The 16137-nt window shown below is 51.8% G+C and overlaps 2 protein-coding genes across 2 annotated transcripts; one reads left to right on the top strand and one right to left on the bottom strand.

The window, feature by feature from the left end:
- Window positions 1-5099: 5099 nt before the first annotated feature.
- On the bottom strand, window positions 5100-14215 carry ZNF428 (zinc finger protein 428). The gene is made up of 3 exons (XM_044257215.1): window positions 13682-14215; window positions 10998-11202; window positions 5100-5773 (listed from the first exon to the last, which is right to left on the bottom strand). Exons 2-3 carry the CDS (start codon window positions 11071-11073, stop codon window positions 5262-5264), a joined length of 588 nt encoding a protein of 195 aa, XP_044113150.1. The 5' UTR covers window positions 11074-11202; window positions 13682-14215; the 3' UTR covers window positions 5100-5261.
- SRRM5 (serine/arginine repetitive matrix 5) lies at window positions 8445-11038 on the top strand. The gene is given in 4 exon segments (XM_044257214.1): window positions 8445-8469; window positions 8472-9342; window positions 9412-10379; window positions 10701-11038. Coding segments are annotated over 4 exon segments (2202 nt in total).
- Window positions 14216-16137: the final 1922 nt, after the last annotated feature.

Raw genomic sequence — 16137 nt, 5'->3', positions numbered from 1 at the left:
CAGTGGTCTCCCAGTTTTTATCTAGGTACATGGCAGCTACAAACTCTCCATCTCCCAGGGTCGCTTGCAGCTAGGTGTTGCCCTGTGACCAAGTTCTGGCTAAATTCTGGGTAGAGTTCTCAAGCTTCAGAAAGAGACATGCCTTTTCCTCTAACTTCCTGCCTGGAGTGTGGACATGGTCTCCGACCACCTTGGACCATGTGAGCAAGATACGGGCTGGCACAGCTGCAAGACAACAAAAGCCTGGGTCCCTTGACCATGGGTCCCTGGGACCACGATGACTTCAGGGGGCAGAGTCATCACATCAGCCCTAAACTATCCACTTGTGTACCACCACGTAAGAGAGAAATAAGCCTCTGTCGTGTTTATATCACCCTTATTTTGGGTCTCTGTCACTTGCAGCATCATTTAAAGCCTGTGTGCAGTGCAGAACTGCAGATCTGAGTAGTCGCAGCAGAGACCGTATGGCCCACCAAGCCTAAAATAGGAAAGGACCATCTGGCCCCTTACAGTAAAAGTTTGCCGACCTCTTGTCTAACTGACACACAAACAACCTCCTCCGAGCCTGGCAGACAGTACTCCCACCCTGGGAAACACTACCTCTAGTAGGGGGCTGTGCAGACATGTGTGTTCTTGTGTAGGATTTGGGCAGGGCTAGCTAGCCTGGATCTCTGTTGGCGTGACTTATGGGGAAATTGGTCTGGAGTCAGTTGGCCAGGATTTTTTCCTAAAATATCGACTTCACCAAAGCCAAATATTTCCTCTGCACCTGGCAACAGCTCAGAAGTTTCCAACCCAGATGTTTTACACCTCCCCCACAGCAGTTCCCTCCAACCCAAACCTAAGGCTCAAATCACACATGCTCCCCTGAGATAGACAGCAGTGGGCCCGTGTTCTTCCTGTTCTCTCCACTCTCCAGATGTCATAGATTCCCAAGACTTTAAATAGCATCACTGGTGACTTCCAAATCTTTATCTACAGCTCAAGCCCCAGACTTCTCCCCATGAGAAAGTCACTTGGATAATGCATCGGAGTCTCAAAAACTTGAAAAGGGTCAGCATGACTCCTACAGCCCCCACCTACACCACTACCATCGGACTGGTTTCTAAACTCCCCAAGTCTGACCAGCCCTCCCCATAGCTGCTCTCCTAACTGCTCCCCCCACCCTGTCCCTGGACCTGCCACCACTGCTGCCCTCTCTCCAGTCCACTACAGACCACTTTGTGTACGTAAATCAGTGCACATCACACTCTTCATTTAAAGTCCTCCAATGGCATCCTACAAATAACATCCAAGATTTTACCCAGGCCCGGAAAACCCAACAGTGATGGAGCTCCCACCTGCTAATAAGCAATCTCAGCTCCCTCCCTGCTCTATCTTCACTATACTCCAGCCATACAGGCCAGGCTGGCTTCTGCCGTAGGGCCTTTGCACTTGCTGTTCCCTCTGCCTTGAGTGCTCCTACCCAGAACTTTTTAACACTGTCCCTACGTATTTGGGATTCAACATGGGCTACCTCAGAGAGGTCCTCCTTGACCTGCTTGGCTAAAGTAGCACCAGCAACCCTTAACCCTGACTTAATTTCTTCCTAGCACTCTTCAATACCAGGGATTATCATGCTTTAATTTGTCTTTATCTGTGTCCTTACTCTGGAATCCACACTCTTGAGGGCAAGTGTTATGTCCTCCTCGCTTCCCCAGCACCTAGGACAGACAGCCTTGATCTCAGAGGCTCAAAAATTGCTCGGCTGGGCTCATGGTTTACCTAGTGTCTCTCAGCCTGCTGCCTTCCCTATGATGCTGGGATGCTTGGTTTTCCACAGTTAGGTTTCCTGGAATCCCTCCAGAGCCAGCTTCCTGAAGTTCTGCCCACGAGAGGGATGGGCATAAGGAAGATAGGAGGGAAAAGAGACTCACCTTGCTTTGGGCTGCCTCCTGCAGCAGCTCAGGCTCCAGTGCCTTTCTATACTGGGCACAGGTACTGTGCTAAACCTCTTGCGGTTTAAACCTCTGCACACGGGTCTGTCCCCCAAGCTCCTGTCAGGCCCTGGACCCCAGTCCTAGAGGTGGAAGCTTTGTGCAGACATGAACTGAGCTGCTCAGTTGCTTCACTTCTCCACATTTGTGCTCTCAGATTCTAATGGCTGTATAACCACTCCCCTGTGTTAAGTCCTCCCTTTGGAATTCCTAGCTTGATGTCCCTATCCTGCCTCGGCCCCAAAGAACCAAATGACCCCACTGAGGGCAGACTAGGTTTCTGGATTCCCAGTCTCTCATATCCTCAGGAATTTTTGCTGATGAATGGATGGTCCTCTACCTCCATGCTTAGAAAGCCCCGTCTTAGGGCAGAAGAGCGCTTAAGCATGCTGCTCCAGGAAATAAAATCCATCTGTGGTGTTTTAATGAGCTGTGAATTCCTGCTTTGATGATTCTGAGAGTCATTGATGTTAAGCTATAATGGTTAGGAAAGTCTCAACTTGAAGAGTGGATAAATGTCAGGTTCTCGGATTCTGAGCTTCTCCGATGGAAAGTGTGGGTTTTGACAGATGCTTTGGTATAAGATCCTGTAGCAGGCATCAAAATGTAAGTGTCCTCTGTGGCCAAGCAGGTACCGTCATCAGGGAAGCAAGCAGGGTGTGAAGGGCCCAGTTGCCAGATGGGTGTGGAGTGGGCACACGGGCAGGAATGCCCCATTAGCAGGAGGTCGCCCTTCCCCAGCTCCAGCAAGCTCCTAGCCCATGGGTTTGTGGGTTCAGCAATCTAAACCTCACAATTTTCAAAAGAAATCCCCAACCTCCATTTTGATGTGAAATCCACCCATTTTTAAATGTTGGTAGCCACCATTATTAAAAAACCTCCTTAACTCTGTGGAGCCCAAACATACTCCTGCCAGTCAGATGGTGGCTGTGGACAGCCAGGCTACCATTTCTGGATGTGGCTTAACAGTGAAGGACGCACACCCCGTACCCCATCGTCTGGAGTCAAACCTGGGCTCTGTGTCTTACTGGCTGTGTGACCAACCTGTAGCAAGTTAAGTCAACCTCCCTGGGCCAGAACTGCTGTAAAATGGTTGTGATGAGAGGCCCTATGCCTCCTAAGGGTTATGACAATGACTCAGACATGGAGACACAGCCCAAATTGGTAGAACGGCCTGCAAGGCCTGGCCCTCTGCCTCTCTCTGACTTTTTGCCTACCCACCAGTCATCCCCTGCATTCGTCAGCAACAGCCTCATGCCCTAAGTGTTGTTCCATAAATATCCCAAGTAGGGCCCCACCTCAGGGCCTTTGCACTCACTGCCCCTGCAGACAGGACACACACACACACACACACACACACACAGAGCCTCCCCCACCCCATTTTCCTCCATAGCACTTCTAATGCCCTCTACATTTTCTAGATTTTACTCTAAGATCTAAGTATGTCTTCTCCGTTATAAGAGGAGTTTCCACAAAGGCAGGGATTCTTGTTCTTCATGCGCACTACTCTACTCTCAGCTCCCAGAAAAGTGCCGGTATCTCGCAGGTGCTCAATATATCACTGTTGAATGAATGAATAAATAAATAACAGCCCCTACCTCATAAGGATCCGACGCGATTGTCCATATTAAGTGCTTTAGCCCAGGGCCTGGTCCACCGTGAGCGCTGATTTAATGATGGTCATTACGGTAATTCAGGTTCTATTCTTGAAGGTTCTTAGTTGCCAAGCTTCTATGAGTTAACACATGTAAAGCGCCTTAGAACAGGGCTTGGCACACAGTAAATGCTCAGTAAATGGTAGCTATCATTATAATTAGGCTTCTATTTTCAAAGGAGCTTTGGTGCCAAACTATTATGAATTAGTACTTCCCATCTCCAAGCAAGAGCCAAGTTCCAACAAAGCTCTAACAAGCTGGCCCTCTGCTCCTCTCTGCCCTCATCCCTCCAGCTCTGCGCTCTCTGACACCCGGCAGGCTCCTGCCTCCTCCCGCCTGGACCACATGTCCCCTCTTCCCCTCCAAGTGCGCAGCTCCAGCTCCCTCCCCTCCGTCTCCACTTAGGTCCCTGTCCCCTCCTCACGGAGGGCTACTGAAAATGGCAACCCCCTTCCAGCACTGTTCTCCCTCCTCTGCTTTATTATTCTCCACAGCATCTACCCCTATCCAGCATACGCTCCGTCTTGCTTGTTTCCTGTCTGTCCTACCTACCCCCCTGCAAGGTCCACAGGGACAAGGGTTTTATGTCATTCACAGGTATATTCCCAATGTGCAGCATGGAGCAGGGGTTCGGAAGATGATTCCTAACTGAATTAATGGATCAGGGTCCCTACCTCACAGAGTTATTCTAAGGACCTGATGATCTCATGCAAATAAAATGCAGCACTCTGTAAGTGCTGGGGAAATGGCAGCTGTAATTATAATTAAGGTTCTATTTTTGTAAGTTCCTAGATACACAACTTCCATGAGTCAATATATATAAAGCTCTTGGACCGGCACTTGGCACCCGGGAAGCACAACTCTGATTATAATTAACGTCCTCTTTGTGAAGGTTCTTAGGCAGGGGCAGAGAACATTGGCTGTCCTCCACCATCCTCCACAAACCGTTCTCTGCTTCCTGGGCATTGGCTAGACTGCCTTTCCCAGAGTCCCCTGCGTGAAGCTGTGGCTGTGTGACTCATTTCTCAGCAAAAGGGCGTCAGTGGGAGCAGTATGTGCCCCCTTGGGGCTGGGGCTAGTAAGACATCGCATGTACCTCGCCTTTCTCTTCCACCAGTACGACCCAGGCGATGGCCACTCAGTTGGCTAAGGGATGGCCTGGGTCCTGGAATCACTGCATGGAGAAGGGTTGCCCAACCTGAAACACCCACCCTGGACTCTGATGTGGGCCCAAAACCTCTGTGGCGTTGAGCCTGCATATCATGGGGTCTATGCATAAATACGTGGAAACCACACAGGACACAAGCACTCAGGAAATGTTTAAAAAGTCTTGGTGACGATGAGGTTAAGGCTCCCCCAGGAAGGAGCATCGTGGTGGAGGGAGATAAACGCCCAGGCCCAGGCCTCACACACTCGAGTGTCCACACACACACACACACACACACACACCAAACACACTGGACCGACACACACAGAATTTGGCTTTTATTCTGGCCTTCACACATCTACCACTAAGACGACACAGACCGGCGGTACCCCTGTCCCCCATGATCGCTGTGATCACCCCCGTTTCCTCAACCCCCTCCTCCCACCCCGCCCCTCTTGCCAAGCTCCCTGGGGGGGTCCCTGCCTACACCTCGCCCCGGGCATGCAGCATGAAGTGCCCATGCAGCTCCCCGAGGTTGTCGAAGGAGTCCTCACACTCTGTGCAGTGGTAGGTGCCCTCCTCCTCCTCGTCCTCCTCCTCCTCCTCGTCCTCCTCCCTCCCAGCTGGTCGGCCCTCCCCAGCCTGAGGCGGCTCCTCCTCTTCCTCCCCAGGGGCCCTGCCTTCAGGGGCTGGAGCTTCCTGGGGGGCTGTAGCAGGGCAGCAGAGCCGGCAAGGCGGGGTGCCCGGTGGGGCCTCCCCCAGGGGTGAGCGGCCACAGAGCTGGCAGGGCTGGGCTGGGGGGCCTGGGGGCTGGGCTGCACGGGGGGCCCGGCGGGATGGGCCCCCCCGGCCGCCCCCCAGGCGCTGCTTCACCTTGTAGCCGGGGTCATATTCAGGATCATCAGTGGCCTCCTCCTCCTCCTCCTCCTCATCTTCTTCCTCTTCGGAGTCGGGCTCTGAGAGAGTATATTCAGAGTCAGAGGAATGTTCAGGGCCTGTAGGGGGACGGACAGAGGGGAGAGACAGAGGCATGTGAGGACGTGGGCCCTGCCCCTGCCCTGAGCCTCATTCCTACTGGCAGCAGCCTGGAGCGGGGAGCCTGCACACAGCCCTGCTCTTCCCCACAAGTGAATCCCAGTCACATGGAACACAGCCTGGGACTCGGTAGGTGATCAGTGTCTAAGCAATCAGATGTCCTGCAAGAACTGCATCTTAGGAGTTTAATAAGGACGAAGTAGCAGTAATAAAAACAGTAACAATAACAGTGTTCCTTGCTGTTTTAAGAGCCCTGTTCTTGGGGCTCCATCAGTTAAGTGTCAGGCTCTTGATCTCGGCTCAGGTCTTGATCTCAGGGTCATGGGATTGAGCCCTGCACCACCAGGGTCTGCACTCAGGAGTCCGCTTGAGATTTTCTCTCTCCTTTTCCTTCCGCCCTCCCCCGCCAGTGTGCGCGCATGCGTGCTCTCTCTCACATAAATAAATCTAGGGCACCTGGGTGGCTCAGATGTTTGGGTATCTGCCTTCAGCTCAGGTCATGATCCCAGGGCCCTGGGATCAAGTCCTGCATCGGGCTCCCTGCTCAGTGGTGTCTGCTCCTCCCTCTGTCCCTCCCCCGGCTTCTGCACTCCCCATCTCTGTCTCTTTCTCTCTTGCTCTCTTTTTCTCTCAAATAAACAAAATAAAATTTTATTATTTTTTAAAAAGATTTATTTATTTATTTACTTGACAGAGAAATCACAAGTAGGCAGAGAGGCACGCAGAGAGAAATGGGGAAGCAGGCTCCCTGCTAAGCAGAGCCCCCAGATTTGGGGCTTGATCCCAGGACCCTGGGGATCATGACCTGAGCTGAAGGCAGATGCTTAACCGACTGAACCACCCAGGTGCCCTACTAAAATACTTGTTAAGTACAAATATATTACTGTGATTTTATGGGCATGCAGGACATGTTCAGGACAAGTGTTGGGTAAAGAAACGAAAACAATCTGCAGTCAATGACAGGTAAGGGTATCCTTAGCAGTCATTATGGGGGGGGGTGCACACAGAGCACTGGTCAGGGAGGAAATACTGCAGGCGCCTGTCAAAAGCATCCCCTTAGGATTGCCACAGCCTTGTCCTGTGTCCATCCTGGCCCCTCTTCTTCAATTTCCTCCAGCAACCCAGAGGGGTCCTGTGACAACTCAGCCAACAACACTGGGCTCCTCATGCACCTGTCACAGGGTCTTTGCGACCATTTTCACAGATGGATAAGGCTTGCTCCCTCCCGTCGCCAAGTCTCTGCTCAAGGGACACCTTCTCGGGGACACCCTCACCACTCCATCTGATTGGCAACCCTTCCCCAGCACTCCCTATGCTCCTGACTCTGTTTTTCTCCTCAATTTCCTGTACCCAACATCGACTTGTGGTTACTGCCTGTCCCCAAAGCAGGGACTGGGGTTCGTTGCTGTGCCTCTAGCATCTAGAACACCTTCTTTGTGCCTGGCATTCAATTTAGCAAACCTTTTCTCAGGCTTTCACACCAGTTCTCTCTGCTGGGAATGTCTCACCCTGGTTTTCCCCATCATTCTTTAGGACCCAGTAGGAAGCCTCTCTCCTTGGTGAGGTTGTCCCAGATCTCCTCACTCTAGGCAGCCCTCACTGTCTTTTCCGCGCTGGTTGTCCTCACCCTGAGCCCACAGGGCCGTGACCTTCTGTGTCCCCATCCTCTCCCACCAGACCTGCTCTGACTCACTGCTGGCTCCCCAGCACCCCCAGGGCATAAGAGTAGGTGCTAAGTGTTGGCTCTCTCTACCTGTTCCTGCCTCTGTCCTGCTGTCTCTCTGCCATTTAACATGTGTTTCCTGAGGCCTTGGTGTGGGCTGCTCCCCCCACCTGGAAGGCTGCCCCCACTCTGTCCACCTGGCAAGCTCCTACTCATCCTTCAGGTCCCAGGACAAGCTCTGGCCCCTATGACGGTGACTCCCGCTAGCCCAGCCTCTCCCCTGGTGATTATCCTAGAGGCTGCAGCCATCTGGGCCCCAGTACATCTTCCCTGTCAGACTAGGACCCCCTTGAGGGCAGGTCTGACTTATTTTGGGGTCCACAACACTGCCCAGCCCAGGATATCTGGGCCGAGTGCACATGGGTGCCCCCCCAAGGCCCTGATCTCTCTCCTCCCTTCAGGCCTTTGCTTCTGCTCTTCCCCCCAGCTGGTGACCTTTTCTTCCCTACTAGCAAACTCCTTCTCCTCTTTAAGGTCCCAACTCACACATCACCTCCTCTGTGAGGTTCTCCCTGACTCCTCAGGTGGTTAGTGTCTCTCTCTCATCTGGGAACCCTATACCCCTGCCCCACCCCCCCAACCCCCTCCGCCCAAACCCCAACACATTCTGACCACCTGCGTAGTGACCTGGAGACAGGGGACTCCTGGAAGGCAGGCCCGGGGCCTGACCTATCTCCACGTCCCAGCAGTGCTAAGTACCCAGTCAATCTCTCAGCGGACATTTGCTGAATGGCTGCAACACAGAGGAAACCCCTCTGGCCTTGGGAGGGCCCCACCCCCCCACCCCCTCTCTCCTCCCACCTGACTTCACACCACCAGCTGTCTAGGGCCTTCAAGGCCCACTATGACTTCACGCGGTTGGCCTGGGAAAGGCAATCGGGTCATTGTCCATGGCAACCAGGTCTTTCATGTCCACTGTGATTTTAAGGACCACAGCCCTTTTGCACCTACCATGCCTTCTCCACCTACAAGATCTTCAAAGCCCAGCATGTCTCCAGCATCAACTGAACCCTCAATGTCCAAAGTACCTTCCAAGCCTCCTGCCTCCTTGAAGCCCACCAAATCGGCAATGCCCAATAGCTCCTCGGTGTCCACTAAGCCATCAACAGCCCCCAACTCGGTCACAAGCCCAAGCAGTTCCAAGTCTACCAAGTGGGCAAGTACAAAGACAGCCCCTTCTAAACAGCCCGGCAGCAAGCCCCGAGTCCACAGCAGGGCAAGAACGCCCAGCAAGGCCAGCACTGACACCAGGGGCAGCAAAGTCAGCAAGGCCAGTGGGGTAAGACGCCACCAAAGGAGGGGCACTCACAGCAGGGGCCGAACTCCTGGAAGAAGGGGAGGCCACAGCTCCAAGAGGTCACCCAGCAGGGCCAGTACTATGAGCAGGATGAGAACTCATGGTGCCACACCAGGTGTGCCGAACAGGGTGAGAACTCCTACTTCCCAGAAAAAACAGAGTGGGGGCAAGAGTTCCAGCCGGCCTAGAAACAACAACTGGGAAAAAAGTAAGAGCCAGCCTAAAAATATGAGCAGAGAGAAGAGTTACAGCCCACCAGGAGTCTCAGGCATGGGGAAGAGTTCTGGGCTGGCTATAACCCCAAGTAGGGCAAAGAGTTATAGCCCCACTAGAACTCCCTTCAAGGAGAAAGGTTACAGCCAGTCTCCATCATCATCAAGGAGGGTGAGAAGTTATAGTGAGATGATCACCCCTAGTAGGGAATGGGGTTACAGCCCAACTGAAGTATCCAGCAGGGTCAAGAGTTACAACCAGGATAGTGTACTCAGCAGGACCCGGAGTCATAGCCAGTCTCGTACCCCTAGCAGGGCCCAAAGCCACAGCTGGTCCAGCACCCCCAGTAGGACCCAAAGTCAGAGCCGGTCTAGAATGCCCAGAAGAGCAAGAAGTCGAAGTCAGAAGAGAGCCTACAGTAGGATGAGAAGTCACAGTTCAAAGAGAAATCACAGTAGGGCAAGAAGTCGTACCCGGAAAGGAACTCCCAGTCAGATGAGAAGACAGAGCCAATCCAGAACCCACAGCAACGGAACATATTATAACCAATCTGGAACCCCCAGAAGGGAAAGAAGTCACAGCCAGTCTAGAAGCCCCAGCAAGAAGCGAGGTCACAGACAATGTAGAAACCCCAGCAAGGAGAGAGATCACAGACGATCTAGAACACCCAGCAAGGAGAGAGGTCACAGACAATGTAGAAGCCCCAGCAAGGAGAGAGATCACAGACGACGATCTAGAACACCCAGCAAGGAGAGAGGTCACAGACAATGTAGAAGCCCCAGCAAGGAGAGAGATCACAGACGATCTAGAACACCCAGCAAGGAGAGAGGTCACAGACAATGTAGAAGCCCCAGCAAGGAGAGAGACCTCAGGCGATCTAGAACACCCAGCAAGGAGAGAGGTCACAGACAACGTAGAAGCCCCAGCAAGGAGAGAGATCACAGACAATCTATAACACCCAGCAAGGAGAGAGGTCGAGGACAATCTAGAAGCCCCAGCAAGGAGAGAGATCATGGACGATCTAGAACACCCAGCAAGGAGAGAGGTCAAGGACAATGTAGAAGTCCCAGCAAGGAGAGAGACCTCAGGCGATCTAGAACACCCAGCAAGGAGAGAGACCACAGGCGATCTAGAAGCCCCAGTAAGGACAGAGACCACAGGCGATCTGGAACGCCCAGCAAGGAGAGAGACCACAGGCGATCTAGAATGCCCAGCAAGGAAAGAGACCACAGGCGATCTAGAAGCCCCAGTAAGGAGAGAGATCAGAGACGATCTAGAAGCCCTAGCAAGGAGAGAGGTGGCAGACGATCTAGAACCCCCAGCATGGAGAGAGGTGGCAGGCGATCTAGAATCCCCAGCGAGGAGAGAGAGCACAGCCTATCTGGAACCTCCAGCAAAGAAACAGATCACAGCCTATCTAGAACCTCCAGCCAGGAAAGAGATCATAGCCTAACCAGAATCCCCAGAAAAGAGAGAGATTGCAGCCGACCCAGAACCCCTAGAAAACAGAGAGGTCATAGTCAATGCAGAACCTTCAGAAAAGAGAGAGATCACAACCAATCCAGAACATTCAGAAAAGAAAGAAATCAGAGACAATCTGGAACCCCCCGAGAAGAGAGAGCTCACAATCTATCTAGAACCTCCAGCAAGAGAGGTCATAGCCTATCTCAAACTTCCAGCGAGGAGAGAGAGCACAGCCAATCTCAAACCCCCAGTGAAGAGAGAGACCACAGCCGATCTAGAACCCTCAATAAGGAGAGCAATCCTAGTCAATCTACAGCCCCTAGAAGTCTCAGCCAGAAGGATTCCACCAGCAGGGTGCACAGTCCCAGCCAGAATGGAACACCTAGGAAGACAAGGAGACAGCCCCGCTCTAGATTTCTCAGTGGAGCCCCAATTCCAAGCCAGGATGATACTCGAGGCAATACCACCATCTCTAAGGGTGCCTCACCTGGAGAGAGGTCCTCATCGTCTTCTTCCAAGCTGGCATAGCCCCCAGTCTCAGCTGGCTCACGGGTCTCTGTCATGGCCAGGGGAGGGAACAGGAGACAGGAGCAGAGCAGCAGTTAGGCAGCGTCCCTCCCCAGCCAGCTCTTCACAGTCACACCTGGGTCACAAGTTCTCCAATGCAGGATGTCGGCAGGTAGAGTGGGATGCTGCACGGGGCAACAAAAGGCCTGTGGTGACTTAAATAAATTTTTACATAGCATCTGCCTCCCCAGGCCCAGCTGTGTGCTCTGTGCTGAGGGAAAGGAAAAGATCACCCCAGCTCTTCTATAGATCTTAATTTCCCCATCTGGGCAACAAAGCTCTTAGTGGCACGGGGAAGGGTAATATCCCAATATTTAGCAGCAGGTATCTGCATGGGCACCAATCAGAACCGAGTGGAACATGGTGGAACATGGTCCTACGCCAGGAATTCACCCTTTAGCTGCTGGTTTGTGAGAAAGTCTGGTACTAGGGGAGGGTCCAAAGCAGCAGCTGGGGGGAGGGGATTCCTTGATATAGTGGTGATTTATCAGGCAGTCTAGAAGAACTTCCATATTTAAATGAGTGGTATGACAGCACTAGTTTGTGTCAGCCCTAGTCCTATCCCTTGGCAAGGTAGTGTCTCAGTCTAAACCCCAAATCTGACATATTCTAGGTATGTAGCTTCAAGCAAAGGACTTAACTTTTCCAGCCTGTTTCCTTCTCAGTACAAAAGGGCTCCCAGGGCTTAACCCATGTAGTCCTTATAACTATGTTGAGAGATTATCACCTCTTTGGTCCAAGAGGAAACCGAGGCACAGACAGAATTAACAAGTAGTTCACCAACTAGTTGGTGGGTGAACTAGGATTTGGTGTTACCCTACCTCTAATAAAATGAACTCTAGACTGAAAAAACTTTCTGAAGATTCAATGGGCTCCTTCAATATAAGCTGCCGGTATGTGGCAGGTACTCCATCCACAATGGCTATTAATGCTCCCACCCATAATCCTTTCTATTAACCCCAGCCATTCCATGACTTCTTACCTCTCCCAGTGCTCACCAGGACTTTTCACATCTGTGGGTCTTAGCAAATCCTACTATTGCTGTCTGGAATGTCCTCCTCTCCCCTTGTCTGTCTGGAGAACTCCTACTTGCTCTCTAAAGCCCACCTCAAACACAAGAACCTCTGTGCTTCTCCGAGCCCAAATACCATCTCCACCTCTGCCAAGAAGTCTTCTCTTTCTTCTCTCTCTTCACCAATACCTCCCTACACACACACACACACACACACACACACACACGGCAATTCTTTTGTCTCCAATTGCACTCCTTGGCAGTAAATAGCCAGGAAGAGCAAGTTAGTCAAAGGGGTGGCAGCTACACCTCTTTATGCCAAGACTTGTACTGGGGTACACAATGGTGGAAAACATGCAATCCCTTCAAAGCCTGAAGTCAAATTTAATTCTACGGACTTAAAAAAAAAAAAAAAGTGAAGACTAGAGGAGGCTGGGGCATGAGGGTAGAGGGATGGGGGAGCTGGTAGCAATGGCAGGGGAGCTTTCTAAAGACACGTGGGTCTGAAAAAAAAAAAAAAAGACACCTGGATCTGGGCTTTAAGAACAAGGAGATTCATAATTGTTAGAGGAGAGTTGTCATAATACCCTATTGCTTGTAGGGTCCCATTTAATTTGGGATGTCTACTTTATGCCGGGTTAAGTTTACCAGATTTAGTAAATGTAAACAGACCATGCCTGGTTAAATTTTAATTACAGATCAACAGAAAATCATTTAATATACATAGGTTCCATGCAATGTTTGGGATATTTCTAAAAGGTTATTTATCTGAAACTCAAATTTAACTGGACGTTCCATATGTTACCTGGCAACCACACACTAGAGACAATCAGGGCTTCCCACGAGATTACCAGGAGACATCGCTCACCAGTCCAGCCTACCTTCCCCCAAACCCACATCACACAATGACCTTCCAGAGTCAAGTGGAGACACTCTTTGGTGCACAAATCCCATTCCCACAACGACTATGGGGGCCATACTGGCTTCCACAATTTAAAAAGACATAAATGAGGCTCCCTCACTACCACAAGGAAAACACTGCCTAGGCCCCACCAAATCCTGAACCTACAGCAACCAACTCCCAAGATGCCCTGCGTGAACATAACAGGCACTCGTTCCTACAATGCTAAGGCAAGGAAGCCAGAGCAACACCTTATGCCAGACAATAAGGACTGGTCCCCACCATGCCCTGCGGCAATCTGTCCCAGGATGTGTCGGGCCTATAACGACCACCTTCCAAGGTGTTCTGCATCAAAGCACTCCAAGTTTCCAGGATGCTCAGCGGAAGGTGTGTGACAAAAGGGACTGGTTCCCCACAAGGAGTTAGGATAATGCTTCCCAGAATGCACTAGGCCCATAACGACTAGCGGACCGCCTCCCACAATGCCTTAGGGCGGAGCGTCCCGTTTCCCCAGGACTGCACGGAGCCGCGTTGCGGGAGAAAAGGGAGCCTAGATCTCGCCCTCCGGCGACCACGGGCCAAGACGGCTGCCTGCTCGCCCCGGTGACGGGAGCCGTCACTCCCATCATGCAGCGGTGCCGTAGCGCCCGCTTCCCAGCATGCCCCGCGCACCCCTATCCCGGACACTCACCGGCGCTAGCTGCCCCCGCTCTGGCTCGGCGGCGGCGGCTGCACGCCTGGGCTCTGCGCCTGCGCTGCAAATCGGGTAGGAGGGAGTGCAAAGCGGCGTGAAGAGCCTAGGGCGCTTGCGCGGCGAGATGAACCATTCCCGTCGCACAGTGGGAAGAGGGGCTCTCGGAGTCGGGCCATCGACGAGGCCCGCGCAGGGGGTTGCGGGTTTTGCCCCTCGCTGTCCGGGTTTACTTGGTACAGTCCGCGGCAAAACGGAACAAGAAACTGCAAGGCTTGCGCGTGCGTGAGCGAGCGAGAAAGCGCCTTCTAGAAAATGGGATGAGCCAGGGATTGGGAGCACCAGCTAGGCCTGGATCCTGTGCCTGAGGCTTGCTTACTTGCATAATCTTAGTGGGGGACAATAGGAGCCCTACGGCGCTGAAGGGATGATTTGCATATTCCCTGCTGAGGCCGTACTCCAGAACGCCGTGATTAGCATATGGCGGGCGCTTCTGAACAAAGCGCATGCGCTGACGGATCGCAGCTATCGCTGAGCTGGTGGCCTTTTTTTTTTTTTTTTTTAAATTTTTATTTATTTATTTGATAGATAGAGAGAGATCACAAGTAGGCAGAGAGGCAGGCAGAGAGAGAGGGGGAAGCAGGCTCCCTGCTAAGCAGAGAGCCCGATGTGGGGCTTGATCCCAGGACCCTGAGATCATGACCTGAGCTGAAGGCAGAGGCTTAAACCACTGAGCCACCCAGGCGCCCCTGAGCTGGTGGCCTTTTAATTGGCATCAGTTTGCACCCGGAGAGGGGGCTCAAGGGCCAAGCCACTTACCAACCCTCACAAGCCCTCCCCCCACCCCCAGCGTAAATATTTACTGCTCTCTTGTGTGCCAATCCCTGTGCTGGTGGGCACTGTGGTTTCCGCTGTAGACATGACACACCTGGCTCCTACCTTCATGGCACCCCAAAGGAAGGAGAGCCACAAGTCAGACCCACAACCCAGAGTGGTCAGACTTGGGATGAGTGGAGTATAGGAAACTGTGGGAGCCAAAGGAGATGCCTGCCCCAGCCTGGAAAGGCTTCCAAGAGGTAGTGAACTTTAAGCCAAGGATGAATAGAAGCCAATTAGAATAGGAGTTTTTCTGGCAGAGGGAACAGCAAGGGTAGAAGCCTACAGGCAAAAAGCAGTGCAGGGTTTAAGAAAGTGATAGCAGCCAGGTATGCCTGAAACACAGAATTAAGAGAAGGGAAGGGCTCTTACAGGTGAAGTTAAGAGCTTAGACCACGCTGACGGTATCGGAAGCTGTTGCAGGGTTCCGGTCTTCCTGGAATTGACTGTGATTCCAGCTCTCCAGTGAGTTCCCATAACACTTAGAAAAAATCCGCACTCTATCATGGCTGAGGGGCTGTACACGTGATCTGCTCCTACTTGTCTCTGACTTCACTCTCCTTTATCCACTCCACAGTCTAGCTCCACTTCCCCTCAAACACTGTAATCTCTTTACCACCTCAGGCCTTTGCCCTCACTATTCTCTTTGCCTGAAAATGCTTTTCCCTCTGATCTTTGAATAGCTGGTCTTACGCTCATCATTCATTTCTTGGCACAGGTGTCAATCAGGCTCTCCTTGATCTTTCAAAGATGGCACCTCCAGATTTGCTTTAGAAAAGGGAGTAGGGTTGTGGATAAAATAGGAGAAAAGGGAGTAGGGTTGTGGATAAAATAGGTTTGGCCATGAGTCAGTAGTTGTGGAACCTGGGGTGAAGGGTGCATGGGACTTCATTTGTCCTGTCTACTTCTGCAGTTCAAGTCTTCCATAATAAGTTAATAATACCCCACATCCCCTTACACTGAGTTTTATCTTAAGGGTAATTATGGCAATTTGAAATTTCGGGTTGTTTTTTTGCTTTCTTGCTCAGTCTGTTTTCCTCATGGAAGCTTTGTGAGGGTTAGAATGGAGTCACCCTTTTTCTTTGGGTCCTCAGGGCCTAGAACAGGATCAAGGTTCAGATTAGTACTAAGGCATCTAGAACACCTAACATTTGCCTATTTTTTTTTTAAAGATTTTATTTATTTGACAGAGAGAAATCACAAGTAGATGGAGAGGCAGGCAGAGAGAGGAGGAAGCAGGCTCCCTGCTGAGCAGAGAGCCCGATGCGGGACTCGATCCCAGGACCCTGAGATCATGACCTGAGCCGAAGGCAGCGGCTTAACCCACTGAGCCACCCAGGCGCCCCAACATTTGCCTATTTTGTTCACCATGGCATCTCCACAACTTTGAGCAGCACCTGGCACAAAGTAAGGGGTCAATATATTTTTTAGTCTCAAATTAGAATCACTCATTTAAAATTTAGTTGAATGAGTGAGGGGTCAGAAATGCCAGGCTAAGGGGGTTTGACTTGACCTAGAGGTGAAGGGTTTTGAGCAGAGCAGGGACAGGTGTTGCCAGGGTGAGATGTGAGTCATTAAAA

This window comes from Neovison vison, chromosome 7, assembly GCF_020171115.1.
Source record: "Neovison vison isolate M4711 chromosome 7, ASM_NN_V1, whole genome shotgun sequence".
NCBI classification, from domain to species: domain Eukaryota; kingdom Metazoa; phylum Chordata; class Mammalia; order Carnivora; family Mustelidae; genus Neogale; species Neogale vison.
The sequence above is the reverse complement of the archived record's forward strand: the minus strand, read 5'-3'. Positions and strand labels throughout refer to the sequence as shown.

Bases quoted from the DNA above. Each gene is read 5' to 3' on its own strand.
- ZNF428 (XM_044257215.1), bottom strand. From the start codon at position 11,073: ATGACAGAGACCCGTGAGCCAGCTGAGACTGGGGGCTATGCCAGCTTG. The intron at 5,774-10,997 runs GTGAGGCACCCT...GTCCCCCTACAG, and splicing joins CGATGAGGACCTCTCTCCAG to GCCCTGAACATTCCTCTGAC.